This window comes from Somniosus microcephalus, chromosome 9, assembly GCF_052327205.1.
Source record: "Somniosus microcephalus isolate GS21.2 chromosome 9, FLI_Smic_1.0, whole genome shotgun sequence".
NCBI classification, from domain to species: domain Eukaryota; kingdom Metazoa; phylum Chordata; class Chondrichthyes; order Squaliformes; family Somniosidae; genus Somniosus; species Somniosus microcephalus.
The window spans coordinates 126,595,823-126,619,676 of record NC_140995.1 but is presented as its reverse complement, the minus strand read 5'-3'; the positions used below and the strand labels follow the sequence as shown (position 1 = coordinate 126,619,676).

The 23,854-nt window shown below is 50.1% G+C and overlaps 1 protein-coding gene across 1 annotated transcript in view; it reads left to right on the top strand.

Moving 5' to 3' along the window:
- The window catches only part of l3mbtl3 (L3MBTL histone methyl-lysine binding protein 3), a 236,328-nt gene that overhangs the window by 42,701 nt on the left and 169,773 nt on the right, over positions 1–23,854 (top strand). The window contains exon 5 of the mRNA XM_085997143.1: positions 10,299–10,446. Coding sequence (XP_085853269.1) covers positions 10,299–10,446 — 148 coding nt within the window. The remainder of the gene's footprint in view (positions 1–10,298; positions 10,447–23,854) is intronic.

The window sequence follows — 23,854 nt, the reverse complement described above, 5'->3', positions numbered from 1 at the left end:
ATAGGCAGCAGCAGCTCTATGCCAGCTGACATGATTTGAGGGTCACCTCAGCCCCATTACCCTTCAGTCCAGCATCAGGAGTTCCCCACTTCCGACCTTCCTGGTCCCAAGGACAATGTTAGATGCAGCAGTAGAACATTTGGAAGAAAAGCTTGTCTAGGCACCAAGGGGAATGCATGGTATTGCAGTGGAGTGACTGCTTGCTAAATCTACTTCATTTGCTCGTTCTTACTATTGAGGACTGTTTTGTACATTGCCATAACTGCATGACAGTTGACTCTTCTGTATAAAGATTCATTGTGCACTATTACAGTTGCATGGGGAACGTTTTTCTTTTATTGCAATTCCTGTGTACAGTTTGATACTGCACTTATTCTCTTCTGAGCCAGGCTTGTTTGTTTTTGGATATTTCTTTATCAAGGTTCAATGTACACTAATGCAGTTCTATATTTGAATGTTTTTTAATCTTGCAATTAATGTATACAGTTTGATACTGCACTTTTTCTGTTCTGAGTCATTGATACAGGCCTGTTTGTCTTTGGCCTTTTCTTTACTAAGGCTCAAAGTGCACTAATAGAGTTCCATGAAGAATGTTTTATATCTTGCAATATATCTATGCACTTTGTGCACTTATTCTGTTATTGGTCACTAATGCAGTTTTATTGGGAGAGATCTGGGTCTTGCAATTTATGTATTCTGATTAAAAGTTCACTTTTTTATGCTTCGTTGTTCGTGGAAGCCTGTTTGTGTTCTGCCCTTTGTTGTACGAAAGTTGAATTTTCACTTTTATTCTCTGGTTCATTAATAATTGAGATTATAGTCAAACAGGGAACGGTCCATCTGAATGGTTCAGCTGATGAATGTAAGCATAATCGTCAGGAGTAGGCGGGCTGATGCATTGCCGTGTGCTTTGATGGCCATTGCTACCAGACAAACTTTATTGTGTGAGGAAGAGGGAGAAGGTGGGCATGCTTTGTCCCAAAGTTGGAGGCAATCAGGTACTGAACAACTCCATGATATGCTGGCCTCTGACAGTCCTGGCAACCTGAGGCCACAGGACTTCTGAGCGGGCATCATCCACGGGCTCTGGGACCCGCAGCTCAGGATCTTCTAGTGCCAAGGGCTCCTCGCTATCTATGACCAGACGGAGCCCTCCCCGCAAGGCGAGATTGAGAAGTGAAGGGCGAGATTGTGAAGTGAAGTGAAGGGCGAGATTGTGACGTGAAGTGAAGGGTGAGATTGTGAAGTGAAGTGAAGGGAAGGGCGAGATTGTGAAGTGAAGGGAAGGGCGAGATTGTGAAGTGAAGTGAAGGGCGAGATTGTGAAGCGAAGTGAGGCAGGCTACAATAATGCTTGCCGCCCTCTCTGGCGCGCACTGCAGGATACCCCCGACCTCTCCAGGCACTTGAATTGGTCTTTTAGGATCCTAATGGTCCTCTCCACCACTTGCCTGGTTGCGTCATTGGCACGACTGTAATACTCCTCTGCTGTGGGTCACATGGAATGGTGTCATTAGCCATGGCATCAGAGGGTAGGCCTTGTCCCCCAGGATCCATCTGTCCATTCACCTCTCCTCGCTGAATAACTGAGTGATGGCAGCATGGTGCAGATAAAGGTGCTGTGGCAGCTTCCTGCAATGTGTGTTGACTTGCGCAAACAATCTGGACATTCAGCCAGTACAACTGCTTCTTGTCGGTGTATGGGACAGAGTTCCGAGTTGGTGTGGGTGCCGTTGATTTCCCCCACCCCCTAGAGAAGCCAGTGAGCCAGTAGAATTGAATGGCCTTGATTCTGCTTCGCTTGCGACATGCCTTAGCTGATGACATCGTATGTTCTCTGGGCAAGGGCATCAGTCACCTGTGAATGCAGGCCCGTACAGCTCCCCGGCTGATATTGCATAGATCCTCCATAGCTGACTGGAAGGATCCAGCACTGTAGAAATTCAGGGCCTTTGTCACTACCGGCAACTGCTGTCTTTTGCCAAAGCGCCTCACTCTCCGAGCCTCTTGATTTAGTTGCTGCTCCTCCATTATTATGCAGAGCATTGGAGGCCATTCCAGCTACTCCGTTCTTCTGAATGGGTGGAGAGGATGTGGGGCTCTGAAAAATTTGAGATGCATTGAGACTGATAATGCTTTGGTTAAATATAGTGCAGGTTTCCATAAGAAAAAAACACGAAGAAAATTGCTATCAAACTCCAGAAATAAAGTTAGAAAGTTTGAGGACTCTTCCAAGGCTAAAACTTCTCAGTTACGCCGATATCAAGTAAGGGCAGGCCATGCTGCGCCTAAATATAGGTTCACCAGGTCTACGTCATCGCATTACAGGCATGCAGGAAACTCGCTTCTTTGAAATCTTGCTGACAAAATATTGACTTTCGGGTTGATATTTTGAGTTCTTGTCTGCCATTAGCACTTATTGGAAAATTGCAAGTGTGCTGCTGTGATTTTCCAGTACATGCTGGTAGCAGGTGAGGACGAGGTAATTTCTACCCTTGTATGTAATGGGCTACTTTAGAAATTGTTCTAATTTATCAGCAAATTCAAATGATGAGAAAGAATGCAACAATGAATTTGTATAAATAGCTTCAATAGAGTAGATTTTCCGATTGGTTACACCTGATTAACAGGAGTAAGGTGGCATAACTGATGGAAGAAATGGATGGTGATTATTGTGCCAGATTGATGTCCATTTAGCTCCCCCATCCAATGTTCTTGTCAGGTTTTGTACTGGTGCCAGGAGTGCCTTTCAGTTTGCAGCTCATGATACTAGAATTAGTCTCAGTTATGCCATTTAGCCATCCGTGTAATTTCCCAGGCATGTTGCTCGGTCACCTACCCGACCAGATAAAATAGGCACCGAGAGCTGCAAGGTGTGTTATATATAGAAGTGCATTTAAAGAGCTCTACAGTAAGATTTGTAACAACATTTTTAGGCTATTTCTGAACTTTATTTTTTCCTGTTTCCACTTAGTTGGTTGGGGGTCTTTGTGCAAGTGTTCTGGCACTGCCATTCTTTTGGTATGTCAATGATAGTGAGACAATGAGTTTCCCAATAGGCATCCCTTAGGAGGAGCAATGAGACCTGGCAGATCAGCTACACTAGAGGCAGATTGTGCTCACTTGCTGATGGCCTACACCGACACTTACAGGCAGATATATATCTACCTGGCAATGACCATGTAGAACTGGCTATGCAGGCTCTGGGTCAGATGAGGAGTTGTGCTACGATCTGCAAGGATAGCTACAGCTAACACTCACCATTAGGGATCAGCTGCACCTTCAAGTCCCCTTTCTGTGCCTCCGTCCAGGCTTGCTATAATGCGATCCAACGGGAAAAGGGCCTGGAATGGGAAGCAGGGTCACCATCCATACTACCACCTCACTCTGCACCACTTCCCTTCACCAGATAACAAACGGGGTTGGAGGGTTGCACTGCACCATCATTTGGTCACAGACTTTGTTTCATGCTGCCAAATTTATTATGCCGCCACTGGATTTTGCCAGGCACTTTTGTTATCCAAACAACCTTTGCAGAGGCTGACACCTGCATTTAAATATCAGCAGCTTTTGTAATTGCTACCAATATTTTTATCCCCATTCCTCTAAATTTGCCCGTCACCCCTTGTAAGCAGCTTTTTACGAACTGTGCACAAAATAGACTGAGAAGTTTCCCATGTTATGTAAATATAACTGACTTACATTTGTCTCTAGAATGTCTGCTTACTCGTGAATAATGCCCTTGCCGTCCATGACATTATTGTGGATAACATCCCGTCACTGACCAAAATATGACTTGCAGGTGGTGACCTCTTTATAGAAATCTCTCTGCCTGACAATACATTTCACCATTTGCCTGTCCAAAGAGGTATGGCAGTGACGTTGCCTTTATCTTCAAGTCACACCTTGGCTTCTCCACCCATTCTTCCCAGCACCTTCTACTCCTTTGAGGACCCTGTTCCTTCTGTCTCCGAACTACACTGTTTACAACTTCAGTAGTCTTTTCAACCCTGAAGTTTCAGACACCATGGGCTAAAAATTGAGTAGCGCCCCAATTGGGGCGCTAACTTCGCCGGGGCGCTAAAAATAATTAGAATTAGCGCCCCCGTGCCGGAAATTGAGTGGTTGCGCCCCAAGAGGGAGGCGGGGCGCTACTGGAAGCGCCCTGCATCCCTCTTGGGGCGCTGTGAGTCAATATTGCGGCGTTATGTGCCACAGCGCCACACGCTGTGGCACGTTGCGCCGCGGTATTGCAGGCCTTCCTCCCCTTCTTAAAGGGGCGGGGCCTTGTGCAGCGTGACCTGGGGCCCAGCTGGGCCCCGGGGATTGGGAGCGCAGGCAAAAGAGCCCGGCACTCAAGAAAAATGCTGGGCTCTTGGAGTGCAGCCGGCACTCCGCGGGGGGGCGGGTGGTTCAGGAGGCCGGGGACGGGAGCGCAGGCAGGTGTTGGCAGGCGGCCAGCAACAAAAATGGCCGCCCCGCACCTCGCCTTTAAATTGCGCCTCCCCGGCCGCAGGTATGCCCCCCTGACACTCTCGGACATAGCGTCCAGCGGTAAGTCAGGGGGCGCTCCAGAAGTTCGTGGCCGGGGCATGAGCAGGGCGCTGCGCACACCAATGATGTCATCGCCAGCGGCGCAGCGCTACCGGTTAGCGCCACCATTAACCTCCCGCTGAATTTTGTGGGAGGCGTGGGCAGTGCCGCGCCTAGTTGCGTTGCGTCCCGTTAGCGCCAACGGGAGGCACAACCAACTGAATTTTTCCCCCCATATCCTTTCTCTGGAAAGACTGCCTGCTTCCGTCCCAGCAAACATTATCCGCCTCCACCTTTTAGCTTAGTCTCTTGGCCAACAAAACCCTTAGACATGCTTTCATCGCCTCCAGACTCAACTACGCTAACGCTTTCCATCATAGCCTGAAATCCGTACCCTCCGTTAACTCCAACTTATCCAAAACACCACTGAAGGTATCCTGTCCCGCAGCAAGTCCTGTTCACCCATCACCCCAGTCCTTACTGACTTGTACTTGCTCCCTGTCTCATGGTGCCTTAAATTTTAAATCCTTGTCATTTTACTTAAATCCTTTCTGGCCTCCGCAACCTCCTCCAGCCCTATAATCCCCTGCCAAACACCATTCTTCTGACCCTGACCTCTTGTGCATTACCCTTCTCTGTTTACCCTTAAACTGCTTCAGTCATCTAGTTCCTATTCTGTGTAATTGCCTTCCTAAACCTCTCCACCTCCTCTTCTGTTAAAAATCTCCTCAAAAACTTGTCTTTTTGAGCAAGCTTTTGGTCACTCTCCTCTCCTGGCTTGACATGCATTTCCCATATGCATATTTGTGTATCACCTCAAAACTTTTTTTGTTAAAAGTGCTATTTAAATGCAAGCACTTGGGCTGGATTTTACCAACCTCGGCAGGTCCGTGGCGGGTCCCGGCCTCGCTGCTGGCTCCAGCCTGCTGCCCAAAATGATTTTCCCCTGATTGGGCTTGTTAAGCCTGCCCAGCACGTTTGCTGGCCAAGTGAAAGTCTGATGACGTCATTTGATGAAGTGTCATCAGCCAGTTTCCTTAAAGGGACCATGCGCAAATTTATTTTGACATTTGTGTTGTCGGTGTTCTGCAGCATTGAGGTGCTGCAAACACTGACAAGCACTGCACAGAGGTGCACAGCTGTACCCAGGCTCTCCCATGACTCCCTCCATATGCTTATGGAGGGAGTCACAGCACGCAGGGAGATCCTCTTCCCTTCCAATGGGCGGAAGAGACCTCCCCAGGAGACCAACGCAGCCTGGTTGTATATTGCACAGGAGGGCACAAGCAGGGATGTTGTCAGGAGGACCTGGCTGCAGTGGTGCAAACCTTTCAATGATCTCAGTAGATCACAAATCGTTAATGCCAAGCCACATTCAACCTCATCCTGCTGTGCCACTCATCACATCCCCATCACTCTGCCTTCCCTACCCTACTCCTGCACAACTTTACTCACACCAACTTACCTTGCACCTCCACCCATCCCTCTCTATCTACATTATCACTTCCCCATCTCACTAGCCACCACTCACCCTCATCCTCGTCCAGTCATACCAACTAACAACACACAAGGGTAGGCACTTGGATGTTTTATGCAATGTTCAGGTGAAGTTTCTGTTAATGTGCTGTCAAACATTGAAATCTTTATTTTCAACACTTTGTGTTCTTGGACAGATTTCTGTGCACCTTTGGAAGTGGCTTAGTGAGTTCCAGTGAATTATGAGACGTAATGGTACACCCCGCAATGGTGATGAGTGTGAAAGGAATGGCTTGGGCATTGTAGGGATGCTTTGTGGTGTTGGTGTGGGGTGGTGCCAACCTGGTGCATCATTTGGCAGCCAGGGTGTACAGCGTCAAGTGAAGTAAATCTGGCCATGGTGAGGTCATCCCTGGCCTCCCGGACAGCAATGTGGTTGGGTGCTGATGTCCTGTGCAGCATCAGTTGATTGCGGAGAAGGTTGGTGGTGTCGTTGGTGCTACTGGTGTGCCTGGTGCTGCTGGTGTTGGGGCTGATCGTGGTGGGATTCTGAGGACCAAGGTGAAATAGTTTCAAGGGCACCAATGCTGATGGAATAGCTGGCAGGTGAAGTAGAGATGACAGAAGCGAACTATCAATGTTTTTATTTTTATTCATTCATGGGATCTGGGCGTCGCTGGCAAGGCCAGCATTTATTGCCCATCCCTAATTGCCCTTGAGAAGGTGGTGATGAGTCGCCTTCTTGAACCGTTGCAGTCCATGCGGTGAAGGTCCTCCCGCAGTGTTGTTAGGGAGGGAGTTCCAGGATTTTGACCCAGCGACGATGAAGGAACGGCAATGTACTTCCAAGTCAGGATGGTGTGTAACTTGGAGGGGAAGTTGGAGGTGGTGGTGTTCCCATGCGCTTGCTGCCCATGTCCTTGTAGGTGGAAGAGGTCGTGGGTTTGGGAGGTGCTGCCGAAGGAGACTTGGCAAGTTGCTGCAGTGCATCTTGTAGATGGTACACACAGCAGCCACTGTATGCCGGTGGTGCAGGGAGTGAATATTTAAGGTGGTGAATGGGGTACCAAACAAGCGGGCTGCTTTGTCCTGGATGGTATCAAGCATTTTTGAGTGTTGTTGCACTCATCCAGGCAAGTGGAGAGTATTCCATCACACTCCTTACTTGTGCCTTGTAGATGGTGGAAAGGCTTTGGGGAGTCAGGAGGTGAGATACTCGCCACAGAATACCCAGCCTCTGACCTGCTCTTGTAACCACAGTATTTATGTGGCTGGTCCAGTTAAGTTTCTGGTCAATGGTGACCCCCAGGATGTTGATGGTGGGGGATTTGGCAGTGGTAATGCCGTTGAATGTCAAGGGGTGGAGGTTAGATTCTCGCTTGTTGGAGATAGTCATTGCCTGGCACTTGTGTGGCGCGAATGTTACCTGCCACCTGCCTGAATGTCGTTGAGGTCTTGTTGCATGCGGGCATAGACTGCTTCATTATCTGAGGAGTTGCAAATGGCACTGAACACTGTGCAGTCATCAGCGAACATCCCCATTTTTGACCTTATGATGGAGGGGAGGTCATTGATGAAGCAGCTGAAGATGATTGGGCCTAGGGCATGGGTAATGAGGTTAGACTGGATGGAGACTTGTGTAAAGACTTGCAGCATTCTGAATCTGTACTGGAAATGCAGTTTAGAGAATCTAGTGGCTAAGGGAAGATATCTGATTCAGCTGGGAGTTTTGACTTGGCATTTGAAGCTGTCAACTCATCAGCTCAAACAAGGGCAAGTGACCTCCCGCTTCAGCTTCACTGATAAGGTCTAGGCCCAGCAGGAAACTGGTGGGCAACCTGCCAAAATCAAAAAGCTGGGTAAAATGCATTGTTACATGGCTGTAAACAAGCCACTAATGATTTCAATTGCCTCCCCCGCCGCTGCGTGTCAGGTCTGCGCAGCCCTAGCAGACCTGACATTTGGGAAAGGAGCGTGGCGGCGGGTTGACAGCAGGGTCCCGACCCACTGTCAAAAAAATCTTTTTCCCACCCGACCCACCACTGATCGTGCCTGCTGACCCCCCGCAAAATTCCCCCCTTGATGACTGAAAAATCAGGCAAGGTCAGTACACTACTAGACAGGTGGGTGATATTAATGTACTATCTGACTAATGCCAAATTGAAAATTTGCCTAATGTATTGGGAGCTCAACCTCAGAAATTTGCTCCTGTGACATTGCCACTTCCCAAGCCAGCCATCATTATGTTTTTGAGTGAAATTGACAATCACTTGGGCCTACTTCCACCATTTGGTAGCATGCTATCCCTGATCCCACCAGGCATACCAGCCTCATTTGATATGCTGGGTCTCGGAGTTGGAGATATGGGAACGGCTGAACTAGGAGTCCTCGCCTGGCCCCACCATTGCTCTTACGCTGCTTGCTTTGTTGCAGCTTGAGTGCACCGGAAAGGCTGCAGATTTTCAGCTAAAAGAGCAATGTGCTCACCCACTTTGCCAGCCTTCCCTGACAAGTCTGTACTGATTAGGAATATGATTTGATTGGAAGTATAATTTATAATTTGAAACCTAAGTAGTAGCTCCGGATCAAGCTTATTCTTGTAGTAAGTAGTAAATCAAACCTGAAAGTTATGTTCTAATACAATATCCTCTACAATTATTTTATTTTTATGCGCTGTTGGAATGTGGACAACATTGGCTAGGCCCATCTCTAGTTGCCTTGAACAGGTGTCCGTATTGGAATAGATAAAAGGAAACAGAAAATGAGTGAAAGAAATTAAAATTATAATTGAGGAATACAAAGGAGGAGAAACCTGGAAGAATTTAGAACAAAAATAGAAAATGTAAAAGGGTATTTTATGAATTTCTTGAGTCATGTATTAAAAACTGTATTACTAGACTGGATGTTGCTACCCTTTAATTTGGAAACCTGCATCATCCTGACTATCTTCACAAAACAAATCTAAGGTCTAAATTCCACAAGTTTCCAGCCCGTTATTGGGGATTTGGCTTCCTATGTCTGTTTCCATTTAGAAAGGCAGAATGGAATGCCATTGGTTCCTTTTATGCCAGTTTAGACTATGGACTGAAATAAGCAGGGCAGAAGTGCACATGGTCATGAGGAAGTTCATCAACAATGGTCATGGATTTCCTCATGACCATTGTTGATGGACTTCCTCATGACCATTGTTGATGGACTTCCTCATGACCATTGTTGATGGACTTCCTCATGACCATTGCTGATGAACTTCCTCATGACCATTGCTGATGAACTTCCTCATGACCATGTGCACTTCTGCCCTGCTTATTTCAGTCCATAGTCTAAACTGGCATAAAAGGAACCAATGGCATTGTAGACCCACGAGCATGTAGGTTACAGTAGTGTTGGTTTAATTAAAGTAAATGTGAGGAGCTAGTTCCACACATTTAGTTTCTGGGAGTGGGTTTTCCTTCAGAGATCCATCCATTTTCTGGCGTCCCGAGAGATTGTTTGAAGGAAAGGGTGTGGAGAAGCCCCACCACTTAAAATTTGCCGGCAAAAGCTTCCTCACCTCACTGTCACTAATATTGACTGCTGGACCATTGTCTGCCCCACTGCATGTACGTGATAGCAAGGCAGTGGAGTTTTAGATTCTGCATGATCCCTTTGTTCTTGCCTCTGCACCTCCAATGCAAAAGGCCAGAAGAAAGGAAGCAGTAGGTGAACTGTGGCAGCAGGAGTCAGGAAAGTAGAGTTTCTTTGCTGTAAGATAGGAGATTAGCCATTTCTTCTGCCTCACTCTGCCCACCAAGTGCCTGTTTTCTTGGACTGGGCTCATTCTGAGCCAATTACAGATTTTCATTTAGGGGTTTCTGGCCCCTTTAATATTTACCTCATCCATTTAGGTGCTACAGTAAGTGCCCTGCCACAGTGCCATGACTTTTTCTTCCGCAGCAGTGGCACGCTCACACTGAAGAGTGGAGATATAGTGCTGTGAGCCCACCCTGCATATCTACTTCACCCTGACCCAGGAAAATTGGTCAGGATCACCACAGAGTTGGAATGGAGGATGTAAGTCCTGCCCCAACCCACTTTGGCAGAGTATCTGGCATTAATGGAAATTCCCCCCATGTCTCTGTATTAAGAGCGGAGCCCAGCAGCACTACAGGGAATAGTTCTCTTTTCACAGTCCATGGAGTTTGCTCTCTTGAAAAAGGATCAACAAATGAGAGTGCCTTTAAACTCTCAGTGAGGGGGAAAAAGTAATTTTATTAAAGTTTGCTGATTTAATTTACTCTTATTTTGCTGCAGGGTATCTATGCTGAGAAAGGAACCACCAACATGCAACAATGAAGAAATTTCTAAATGCAATCGAAAAAAGAGACAAAAGCAAGCCTTGACTACAAAAGGAGACATTAAAGAAAATGGACAGATGTTGAAGGAAATGGAGGAAGACATTGTATGTATTAGTTTCTTCTTTTCTGTTTGGGAGAACAGTCTGTAATATTTTGCTTATCGCAGAGACCAATCAAAACTCAGTGTTCAAAGAGTGCATGCTGTAAACCTACTAGATTTATACATTTTTCTCAGCATGTTGACTTTTTAAAATATCGCTGTCTCTCATCACAGACCAGGGATACGACGTGAGATTTTCGTGGAGAAACTCAGTGGGCTGGATTTTCATTGAGGAGTCGGCTTGGAGGCAGGACTACAACTTTCGGGGTTGTAGTCCCGCCTTCATCGAGTTCCAGCCAACCCACGCGATTTTGACTTGATTGACCTTGTTGAATGGGCTCAGCAGGCCAATTAAGGGCCACCCGGCAACAGGTGACATCAGAGATTGAAATTTCATCTGTCAAGACCTTTTGACAGATGAAATATCAATGTTTCACAGTTGTTTGAAGCTGTCAAACACTGACAATCTGTACTCCAAGTTAATTCCTTCTTGTCAGGATGATTTAGAGATCTCCCCGGAACAGAAAGCTGAATGCTGCAATTTTTGACAGCTCGCAGCCATTCTGCTTTCTGTGCCGGTGAGATGAGGGACTCCCGAGACCTGAAGGAAGGAAGGCTGTAAAGGTAAGTAATGGTTAGTAGAACTTCTTTAAACACCTTACACAGACCAAACACACTTACCTCTGCACTCATGCACCCATCACTCACCTGAACACCGGACATCTCGACCCCGCCAAGCCCTTCATTCCAACGGTCCGCCTTCTCTAACTTGGCATGGTTTGGAGCTGTCGGGAATCCCACATTTCAACCTTAAAAATAGGGATTAGGCTAAAAACTGCCTGTTAACTACCTGTTAACAGGCAGTTAATTGGCACTAATCCCCTTCCCGCCTCGGGGAGGCAGGTCCCAATGCGGGGCGGGTACCCGCCTCCTTTGAAACTGGCATGGAGGCGGGATGGGGTCGGGACCCCCGATTTCGGGATTTTAACCCCCCCACACGCCTCCAATCCCGCCTCCACGGCCCAATGAAAATCCTGCCCAGTGAGTTGTCGGGGGGGTGCTGTCATCTACCAAATCTATAATTAATTTTCCTCAAACTTTTAAACCGTTTATAGTTACCTGGAACCCAGTCAAATCCTTGCTGGAACAGTGCATAAAAATAATGTAAATCCAAATGATTTTTAACTTGTATTAATGAAATGTTCACAACTGATCCCGGGTGGATAAATTCTACCGCGGTTGTGACCTGAGGTGATTGTGTGAGTTGAAACCCCGGAATGGAAGTTGCTGGATCCAAGTGAGATTAGAGATGATGGCCATTTACACTTTACAGATCTGCAAAGTAGAAATTGTTGCAAGCTGGTTACTGATCACAAGGCAGACACATTGGAAACATCAAATATTGTGTTAACAGTAGAAAATATAAGGAACAACCAAATGCTGGAGGAAATCACAATGATATAAGTTGTTCCGTACAGATTATGCAATAGCTCCAGTTTTACAAAACTCTACCTGTGGGTGGCACGGATGAGTTGGAAGATTGGATGTCTGACCTCGTGCTCAGTTTAGTGCGCAGAATTTTGCACAGTGCTATTTTGGGGGGCTAAAGGAGGCACTGATAGAAACAAGCTTAATAATAATATATAACCACTAAAATTATTCAATGAGGTCTCATGCTAAATTTCACAACTTTGGCAAAACTCTGTCCCCAGCGTGTACCTTGCCTATATAACATGGCGCATGAGAGCTCAACAGACCTCGACTGCTTTAGCCTAATCATTAAAGCAGGTTGCTGTAGTTTGAGTTGCTGGTGAACTGTAGTGTTTTTGGGACTAAGCATTTCTCTACTCAATCGAAGCTGCCTTGATGTCTTACCTCACCTCCTAGATTTCAGCTCTTTTGTGATGTTTGAACCATGTCTGGAGCCAGTTGGTTCCGGGGAATCCAACTGAGCATCGGTAAGCAGTTTATTGGTGAGTAAGTGCTGCTTGATAGCACTGTCGACAACTCCTTCCATCACTTTGCTGATGATTGAGAGTAGGCTGATGGGGCGGTAATTGGCCAGGTTGGATTTATCCTGCATTTTGTGGACAGGAGATGCCTGAGCAATTTTCCACATTATTGGGTAGATGCCAGTGTTTTAGCTGTACTGTAACAGCTTGGCTAGCGGCGCAGCTAGTTCTGGAGCACAGGTATTCAGCACTACAGCTGGGATGTGCTTGGGATCCGTAGCCTTTGCTGTGGCCAGTGTACGCAGTCATTTCTTGATGTCACAGTGGAGTGAATTGAATTGGCTAAAGACTGGCATCTGCGATGGTTGGGAACACAGGAGGAGGCCGAGAAGCATCTTCCACTCGGCACTTCTGCCTGAAGAAGGTTGTGAATGCTTCAGCATTGTCTTTTGCGCTCACATTCTGAGCTCCGCCATCATTGAGGATGGGGATGTTTATGGAGCCTCCTCCTCCCGTTATTGGTTAATTGTCCGCCACCATTCCCGACAGGATGTGGCAAGACTGCAGAGCTTTGACCTGATCCGTCGGTAGTGGGATTGCTTAGCTCTGTCTATAGCATTCTGCTTCCACTGTTTAGCATTTATTTTAGGCTGCATATAGTGACACCTCAAGTCTTGGCCAGAATGGGGATGATTGAGTAATTCCCTTGTCAATCATGCCTGGAGACCACACTGTTGCAAGTGACTGGGATTGATTTTACACACAGAATTTGTATTGTGGAGCTACCCTCCACTCACTGCATTTTGCTGGAGAAATAATCTTGCTTTTATCAGGAGACTGTTGTTCCGGTGATGAGTTCTGTTTGCTGTAATTCGTAGAGACTCTGGCCCCGATTTTCCTGGAGCCGTCAGGCGGGGTTTCAGGCGGGCTGGGGTTGAAAATCGCAGAAATAGGGGGTCACGACCCCCCCCCCACCCGATTCCTCGCCCCGTCCGACTTTTGCCCCGTTGTTTCAGCGCGACCCGAATCAGTCCCGCCCGCAACAGGTGGGACTGGTCGGCGGGAGCCTAATGAGCAATAATTGGCATCTGTAATCCTATTTTAAGGGGCCCTTGCAATTGTCAGCCTTTCCCCACGTAAACCACGCCTGGTGGGAACACCGCTGATGAAACCTGGTGTGAACAATGTCGGCTTGCTTACTTTCAGCTGCAGGTCAATCAGGAATGAAGAGATTTAATCAGCCAGCATTTGTAGGCTGCAGGACCTTGTTGCTCCAGGCTTTGGGCAACTTGTTGAAGGCTTAGGCACAGCTGTGGAAGGTTGGAGCCTCACACACTTCTCCAGTGTGAGCTCCTGGGAAGCCCCTTTCAGCACCCTAACTCAGCGCTTCCTCAACGGAGGCATCTGCCAGAAGCATGGGAGGCCTTTTGTTCCTTCCCTTCTTGGCATTAGAGGATCTCCAACAGCAGAGGAGGCTGCAGCAGATACAGCAGCAACAGCAGCACCAGCAACAGCAGCACCAGCAGGAGCGACAGGCTGCGGCTCAGCCACCTGAGGCAGCACAGGCCAGAAGGGGCCAGTGCATGGAAGGCCGTCGGCGCAGGAGATACCCCCCAAACAGGGTCTACAGACACAGGGTGAGCTACCTCAACATGACTGAGCAGCAGTGCCAAAGGCGGCTCCGACTTTCGCGAGAGGTAGTGATTGACATCTGCGCAATGCTCCAGCAAGACCTGGAGCCCAGAGCACCAGGTCGACACTCCTTACCAGTGGCCATCAAAGTCACCACCAAACTCAACTTTTATGCCTCAGGCTCCTTCCAGGGATCAGCAGCAGACATCAGCGGCATCTCCCAGGCGGCCGCACACACTTGCATCAAACAGGTCACCGATGGCCTCTTTGCCCTCGCGCACAATCACATCCATTTCACCCGGGATCGCGCAAGTGTGAGGGCGCGAGCGCGTGGATTAGCTCAGCTGGCAGACTTTCCAAGTGTGCAGGGCGTCATTGACTGCACACATGTGGCCCTGAGGGCACCCCATTGCAATCTAGGAGTTTTTGTCAACCACAAGGGCTTCCACTCCCTTAACGTTCAGCTGGTGTGTGACCACAAGAAGGTGATTTTGCATGTTTGTGCCAAGTACCCTGGCAGCTGCCATGACTCCCTCATACTGCGCCAGTCTACTGTGCCTCCGCTATTCAGTCCGCCAAACGAACTTCAGGGATGGCTACTTGGAGACAAGGGATATCCCCTGCGGACTTGGCTAATGACGCCGGTGAGGAGACCAGCCAACGAAGCTGAGGAGCTGTGGTAAACCACTGTTATACCTATCTGTGCCTGTATGTGTATTCCACTAGGTACAGGTCTGGACATGCTTCGGCTGACCCCTCCCACTATTCCAGGTATATAAGTGACTACCTCCCAGTCCCTTAGTATTCTGGACGGGTCGACCACTCGAGACAAGACCTTCATTCTTTAGTTAATAAAAGCCTGGTTGTTACTCGCTCAACCTCAGTCTTTTGAGTAATTGATGGCGCATCAATTTTATTAACTAAATTTTTTATAATGGAGAAGATCCTCACACCAGCATGCCTGGACCTGGACAGTCGGGAAGCGGACGCTTCCACCAAGTTTGCTCACTGGCTTACGTGCTTCGAGACATTCCTGACTGCCTCCACTGCGGTCGAAACGGATGCGGACAAACTGTCTGTCCTGATCTCCAAGGTGAACCACCGAGTGTACTCAGTCATCCGGGACGCGACCTCGTACACAGCCGCCCTCCAGCTCCTCAAGACCCAGTACACGCGCCCTGTGAACGAAGTATACGCTAGGCACCTTCTGGGGAGTCGCAAGCAACAACCTGGGGAATCGACTGAGGAATACCTCCAAGCACTGTCCGTGCTTGGCCGGGCCTGTGGGTGTAAGGCGGTAACGCCCACTAAGTACACGGAGGAACTGATCCGGGATGCCTTCGTAGCGGGCCACAGGTCCAACTACACCCGACAGCGACTGCTGGAGCAGAGTGACCTCACCCTCGACAAAGCCTCCGACATCACACTAACGCTGGACGCAGCCTTCCGGGGCATGGATGCCTACTCCTCTGCACCGTGGACGCCGCGGGGAACGACAACCTGGGACACGGTAGGACAGCCCCATAGCACCGTGCCACCCCAGCCACAGCCCAACAACGGCCCAACTACCGCAGCAGTGTCCCAAAGCCAGACAGCAGTATCCCAAGGCCAGAAATGCTACTTCTGTGGCCAGGCCAAACACCCCAGAGCGCGCTACCCGGCGAAGAATGCGACCTGCTCGGGCTGCGGGAAAAAGGGACACTATGCCAGCGTCTGCAAGGCCAAAGCCACCCCGAACGCCAGCAGCGCCGCGTGTGGGCCGTGTGAGCCGCCATCTTGGGCCACCAACAGCGCCGCGTGTGGGCCGTGCGGGCCGCCATCTTGGGCCTCCCCAGCCATGTGCGAACCACCGCAGCAGCAGCCATCTTGGACGACTCCAGCCACATGGGAATCATGGACGCCGCCATCTTGGACACCAGCCGGGACACAGCAGACCGCCAACCCCCCCCCCCCCCATCTGATACCCGCAGCGACACACCGACCCCTACGCTGGCCTCTGTGACGCTGGACCAAACGAGACCGCACCAACTAGCTCGGTCCAAAATGGACGTTAAGGTAAACGGCCATGCAATAAACTGCCTTTTTGACTCCGGGAGCACAGAGAGCTTCATCCACCCCGACATGGTGCGGCGTTGCTCTCTCCCAGTCCTGCCTGCGCACCAGCGGATTTCTATGGCCTCCGAGTCCCAGTCAGCGGACATTGGCGGCTACTGCGTGGTGACACTAGTAGTAGACGGGACTGTGTTCAATAATTTTAAACTCCTGGTCCTGCCCGACCTCTGCGCTGCCGTTCTACTGTGGTTGGATTTCCAGTGCCACCTCAAAAGCGTTACGATGGCGTACGGTGGCCCCCTCCCCCCACTCACAGTCCGCAGCCAGCAGCCTCCAAATTGCCTGCCGCGCACCAGATGCAACCTCTCCACACTCAGAGTCCCATCCCCCCCCCCCCCCACTGTTTGCTAACCTCACCCCCGACTGTAAGCCCATCGCCACAAAGAGCAGGCGATACAGTGCCGGGGACAGGGTTTTCATCAAAACCGAAGTGGAACGGCTCCTGAAGGAGGGGATTATTGAGGGCAGCTCCAGCCCCTGGCGAGCCCAGGTTGTGGTCGTTAAGACCGGTGAGAAACAACGCCTGGTCATCGACTACAGCCAAACAATAAACCGCTACACCCTGCTGGACGCCTACCCACTCCCCCGCATAGCTGACCTGGTCAACCAGATCGCGCAGTACCGCGTCTTTTCGACCATTGACCTGAAATCAGCGTACCACCAGCTCCCCATCAGCCCTGAAGACCGCCAGTATACTGCTTTTTGAGGCAAACGGCCGCCTCTATCACTTCCTTAGGGTTCCCTTCGGCGTTACCAACGGGGTCTCCGTCTTCCAAAGGGAGATGGACCGGATGGTCGATCAAAACGAGCTGCAGGCCACTTTCCCTTACCTAGATAATGTGACCATCTGCAGCCATGACTTGCAGGACCATGATGCAAACCTCGAGAAATTCCTCCGCACCGCCCAACTCCTGAACCTGACATATAACAAGGAGAAGTGCATATTCCGCACAGACCGCCTCGCCATCCTTGGCTGTGTTGTGGAACACGGGGTCATCGGTCCCGACCCGGACCGGATGCGTCCCCTTATGGAACTCCCACTGCCCCACTGCCTAAAAGCTCTGAAGAGGTGCCTAGGGTTTTTTTCCTACTACGCTCAGTGGGTCCCCTACTATGCAGACAAAGCCCGTCCGCTGATCAAGTCCACCTCTTTTCCCGTGACGGCAGAGGCCCGCTTAGCCTTCCACCGTATCAAGGAAGACATTGCCAAAGCCACCATGCACGCAGTGGACGAATCCATCCCCTTCCAGGTGGAAAGCGATGCGTCCGACTTCGCTCTGGCCACCACCCTTAATCAGGCGGGGAGACCTGTGGCATTCTTCTCACGAACCCTCCAGGGCCCGGAGACCAGACACTCCGCGGTCGAGAAGGAGGCCCAGGCTATTGTGGAGGCTGTGCGTCATTGGAGGCACTACCTGGCCGGAAAACGATTTACCCTGCTCACTGACCAGCGTTCAGTTGCTTTTATGTTCAACAACAAGCAGAGGGGCAAAATCAAAAATGACAAGATCTTGAGGTGGAGAATCGAACTTTCCACCGACAATTACGAGATCTTGTACCGGCCTGGGAAGCTCAATGAACCCCCAGATGCCCTATCGCGTGGCACCTGCGCCAGCGTGCAGATCGATAGGCTGAGGGCCCTCCACAATGACCTCTGCCACCCGGGGGTCACCAGGTTCTTCCACTTCATCAAGGCCCGCAACCTGCCTTACTCCATCGAGGAGGTCAGGACCATGACCAAGAACTGCCAAGTCTGCGCTGAGTGCAAACCGCACTTTTATAGACCAGACAGAGCCCACCTGATAAAAGCCACTCGCCCTTTCGAACGCCTGAGCGTCGATTTCAAAGGGCCTCTCCCCTCCTCCGACCGCAATGTGTACTTCCTCAACATCATTGACGAGTACTCCCGGTTCCCGTTCGCTATCCCCTGCCCGGACATGACCAGTGCCACGGTCATTAAATCTCTGAACAGCCTCTTCACCCTGTTCGGTTTCCCCAGCTATATCCATAGCGACCGGGGCTCATCGTTTATGAGCGACGAACTCCGCCAGTACCTGCTCGCTAGGGGTATAGCCACAAGCAGGACCACCAGTTACAACCCCCGGGGGAACGGACAGGTGGAAAGAGAGAATGCAACAGTTTGGAAGGCCGCCCTACTAGCCTTAAAGTCTAGGGGCCTTCCGACCTCCCGCTGGCAGGAGGTGCTCCCCGATGCGCTCCACTCGATTCGGCCACTGCTCTGCACTGCCACCAATGCCACCCCTCACGAGAAAATGTTTGTCTTCCCAAGGAAGTCCACATCGGGGACATCGTTACCGCCATGGCTGACGTCCCCAGGGCCGGTACTACTGAGAAGACACGTGAGGGCCAATAAAACGGACCCCCTGGTCGAGAGGGTCAACCTCCTCCACGCCAACCCCCAGTACGCTTACATTGCGTACCCGGACGGGCGGGAGGACACAGTCTCCATACGAGACCTCGCACCCTCGGGGACCGCTGTAACCCACTACCCATTACCACCCCCCCCCCCCCCCCCACGACCCGATATCCAACCCCAGCAGCCGGCCCGCCTTGGACCATCACCCACGAGGACTACATCCCAGGGCCCCAGCCTACACGGGACGCAACGCCAGAAGCTCCACCACCCCTGCCGTCGCCACGTCGATCACAGCGGCAGACAAGGCCCCCGGAGAGACTCCAATACACGAACTTTTAAATACACTTCACCCCGCCGGACTCATTTTTAAACAAGGGGTGAATGTGGTAAACCACTGTTATACCTGTCTGTGCCTGTATGTGTATTCCACTAGGTACAGGTCTGGACATGCCTCGGCTGACCCCTCCCACTATTCCAGGTATATAAGTGACTACCTCCCAGTCCCTTAGTATTCTGGACGGGTCGACCACTCGAGACAAGACCTTCATTCTTTAGTTAATACAAAGCCTGATTGTTACTCGCTCAACCTCAGTCTTTTGAGTAATTGATGGCGCATCAGGAGCGCTACAACTCCAGCCACATTTCCACCAGATGCATTATCGAGCAAGCCATCGGATTGCTAAAGACGCGCTTCAGATGCCTCGGTAGATCAGGTGGAGCCCTACAGTACTCAGCAGCCAGGGTCTCCAAAATCGTTGTGGTATGCTGTGTGCTTCACAACATGGCACAGCGTCGTGGCTTGCCGATTCCGCAGGACCAAGAGGCTCCTCACAGAGCCATCTCGGATGAGGATGATGCTGAGGAGGAGGACGGAAACGAGCATCCTGCGGAGGCCCGTCAACCAGCGGCACCAGTGCGCGAGAACATTGCTGGGTGGAATGCAAGGAACGCACTCATCCTGGCCAGATTTGCGTAGCCTGGTACCTCAAACACTGTAGCCTCGCTGCTTCTTAACTGACCGTGGACAGTGGCCCATCCCTGCGCATTTCTACCTATTGGACCAGCTTGCTGACATCTGCAAGTAATCCTAAGGCCTCAATGTGAAATCCCCATTTGCCAAATGACAGACGCCACAACTCCAGCAGTTGCCACCAGATTTTTTATGTACAAGAAACTGATGGCAAAACTATATACAAGACTTTTCACCCAAGTGACTACCCTTGTGATTAGTGGTGCTTTATTTTTCTCTTATGCGTGCTCCTACGTAGTGGTACCCCTGTGGCTTCAGCAGATGTGGCGGCCCCTTGCTCACTTTCCTGCTGCTCCTGTCTCGACACCTTTGGCGGGCGTCCTCTGGGGTGGTGAGCCTTCAGGGCTCGCCAGCAGTCTGCTGCTCCTGCGGCTGTGCAGGGGTTGAGACTCCTATCTCACTTGGGTGTGGACTCCGGCGGAGCTCTGACCGAGGGCTCTGAAGTGGCATGGAAGTGAGAGCCCCTACTTCCTTGAGGTGTGCCAACAACCTCCCTCTCATGGGTCAGCTCCCCCTCAGTGCCTGCAAGTGGCTGGAGAGCACCTTGCTGCACATCAGGGGGGCCATGGGGACCCGTCTCTGCACTGGAAGTCCTGCTCAGAGGGACTTCCATGAAGGTCTGGTTTTGGTGCTCAATAGATGCCCACCGCTCTTCGAGATGTCATTCTATTCTGAGCACTCACCATGTTTTCGATACCCTGGCAACTAAGCTCCTCCATGGCCGTAGCCCTCCTCTCCTCGGCCGCAGCCCTCCTCTCTTCCGCCGCAGCCCTCCTCTCCTCGGCTGCAGCCAGCCTTACCACGGAGGTAGCCATCCTTTCCGTGGTGATGCTTTCATGCGCCAATGACTCCAATAAGGCTTTGCTCATGCTCGCCATGGACTCCTCCATTCGCTCCACACTCGCAGCGACCCTGGAGACAAAACCTGCCAGAGACTCCTGCATCTGTGCATGTAGATCCATCACCTCCTCTCTTGTGGATGGACCCAGAGGCATAGGGTTGACATGCAGCTGAGCTGAGCTGGCAGAGACCTGCGCCCACCGACAAGGACTCTCCACTGCTGTCCCTGTCTCCACAATCTGCTGATGCTCACTTGTCACCTGGTGTATCACAGCTCACGAGACTACTCTATCTCGCGAAGGCCCCACCGAGGTGTGAGTGTCTGTGCTGGTGCTGGGTGCGCTGAATTCTGCTGACGCTGCGCCCTCAGAGGTTGGAGCTTCCTCTGAGGCGTCTGGCTGCTCAGCCTCTTCCTGCTCCACATTGGGGACGGGGGCTTTGGATGGTGCTGTGGGGGAGTAAAGGAAAGAGTTAGAGATGTGATGCCAAGGTTACATGCACATTGGATTTTGCAGATGCTCATAAGGCCAAATGATGTAGCTTCAGAATCGTTACAGCGACTCATGCTATGTCAATGAGAGAGATGGAAAACTATTCTGTCACCAGCTTGCGGGCTTGCTTCTGTCTCTCCTTCCCCAGCTTCCGGAGCGACGTCAGCCCCGACAATCTCCATCACTGCTTCCTCCCAGGGGGTCAGGTGCACGATTGAGGGTGCCCCTCTGCCAGACCTGGCTCGCTCTCTCCTGTTGTGAGCTCTCTTTTCCTGCAATGAGGGAGACAAGTGGAGTTTGAGTGAGAGTGCTGGAGTGAGTGTAGAGATTGCATAGCATAGATACTTAGAAGGAGACAAAGATGGTGTGAGGCTGCAAGACCAAGGTCCCTCCCTATGTGTTGTCAGTTGTGTTCCAAGCATCAGAGTGAGAGACAGTGTGAGGTCTGCATGGTGGAATAGTTATGTGAATGTGAGCATAGAGATATAGGGAATGGGTATGGGTGCATGGATGTGACTGTGAAGTGGGATGTGGAGGAAGAGATTGCTGAAGCTGAGTGCTGTTGGGGAAAGGCAATGGGGATCAGGTTGAGGGTGATGGAAACTTCATACTTACTTTGCCTGTACGGTGAAGGTCATGGAAGCGCTTCCTGCACTGTATCCAGGTCCGGCGGGTGACTCCCTGAGAGTTCACCTCTGCAGTCACCTCCATCCATGGTCTCTTTGGGAGGCCTCTTCCTCCCTGAGCTAGGGAAGAGGACCTCCCTGTGGGCTCTAACCCCATCCACCAATGTCTGCAGTGAAGTCTCATCAAATTTGGCGGCAGCTCGGCCTCTGCCGCTGGCAGCAGCTGGTGCAGGCTCCTGTGCCATTCTGTACGACTGGTTGGGAAGCCTGCAGAGGTTGAAACGCTTGCTGGACACTTTAAAAGCACCACGAATTATAACATCATACTGTGGGGCTTTCTGACTGGAAATGGACAATTAGCAAGGGTGTCCACACGCTGGAAATAAATTGGCCAATTGAGGGAAAATTGCGTGCAGCTGGCTGACCCATTTAGATGCGTGTCGGAACCCGACATTCGGGGAAGCCGACAATTCCCCGCACCTGCGGGAAAATCGGCCCCACTGTTTAAATAGACTCTGCTGTTTGCTGAGTAAATAGACTCTGTTTTCTGTACACCTTGCTGTAAGTCACGCCCTGCCTCCTACTCATTGGTTGACACAGTGGTGTCAATACTCACTTTGTTTTTTTTATTCATTCTTGGGAGGTGAGCAAGGATGGTATTTATTGACTATCCCTAGTTGCCCTGAGAAGGTGGTGGTGGGCCTTCTTCAACTGTTGGTTGCAGTTTGATACAACTGATTGACTTGCTAGGCTACTTCAGAAGAGTTAAAGTGTCAACCACGTTGGTGTGGGACTGAAGTCACATATAGGCCAAGACGGCAGGTTTCCTTCCCTAAAGGACATTAGTAAACCAGCTGGGTTTACAATCCGACAGCTTTTTGCTCACTTTTACTGACACCAGCTCTTTATTTCCAGATTTTTAAAACTGAATTCAAATTCTTAAACTGCCGTGGTGCGATTTGAGCTCGCTCTTTCTGGATTATTAGTCCAGGCCTCTGGATTACTTGTCCAGCAGCATAGGATCCAAAGCAATTGGTCATACGGCAGAAAAAATACCTCAAATACTCAGATCTGTGTAGCGATGGTTGAATGGTTGCCTGCACTGCAGTCTGCCATGTAGTGCATGGCAATTTGTGTGGCATCTACAGCAGAGACTCAGTGGTACAGGCCATAGGCACAGTGGGAGCATCTCTTAAATGCGCTCACTGCTGCTGTAAAAGTCATAGTGTAAGAATGGATTCGCGCAAGAGCCCATGAAAATATGGTTTTAATTGCACTGCCTGGGAATGAAACAGTTAAAACAAAACTGCTGAAATAACCTGTGCTGAACACAGCTACTGTAGTCCTAGGTAATGTCTTTAAAATAATTTAGTAAGAATGCTTTGTTGAGATAAGCTGCTCGTGGTTATCTTAGTCACTATTTAGCCGGTTGAGCTAAGCCACTAATGGCTGATCGGCCTTGTTTCCCTCCAGTCTAAACTCATCAAGCTGACAATCAATTAACCTTATCTTTCCTGACTTTGTTATGTTGGAAACACAACTTCACATTTCTACCGATTACAAGACCAGTACAAGTACTTGTGATTGTCAGAGATCAGTAGTAGAGGTAAAGCTACAGAGGAGAAGTGAATACTGATTGGATTACGACTCTGCTTAAGAAGGGAATGGGGTCATATTGTTCTGTTGTTAACTATAGCTCGAGCATTGTAATTGTCTTAATTTGTGCTTGGTTTGATTACCTCAATAAAGAATCTCGTCACCACCCATAAGGTGTCCGGTTCGGATTTATCACAATGGGCGATGCTCTTTTGGCTGCCTTCAACGTGCTGGATCATCAGTATGTGAACCCTGCCTCAAGGTTCTCTCATGTGAACAGTTACCTAATGTTCTGCTTTCAGACAGCTCAGTAGACATGCGAGGCTGTGCCCAGCAACAGTTGAATGCCTAGAGTAGGAAGGGATCAGGTGGCTGGCTGTCGACTGACACCACATCCAGGCCATCAGGCATCTCTGTTTAAGTGACAGTAGAAGCGCCAAAAAGCAGGCAGGACCCGCAGCAACCACAGTACATGACTGACTCAGCTGCAGGGCCTTCAGGATGTACAACCCAAGGAGATCTAGAGCATGCATCTCAGCAGGTTATCATTGAAACCCTGCAGCCAGCCAACACATTCACTTATTCCACAAGGGAATCGCAAGCACAAATGATGAGTACCATAGCAAATGACACGAACAACATGTAGACACCACACAATAGATGAAATAAATGCACTGCTCTTGATTTTGAACATTGTGCTCAGTATTTATCTGTCATTGGTTAAAATAAAGCAGGAGACCAGCCAAATGTGAATAC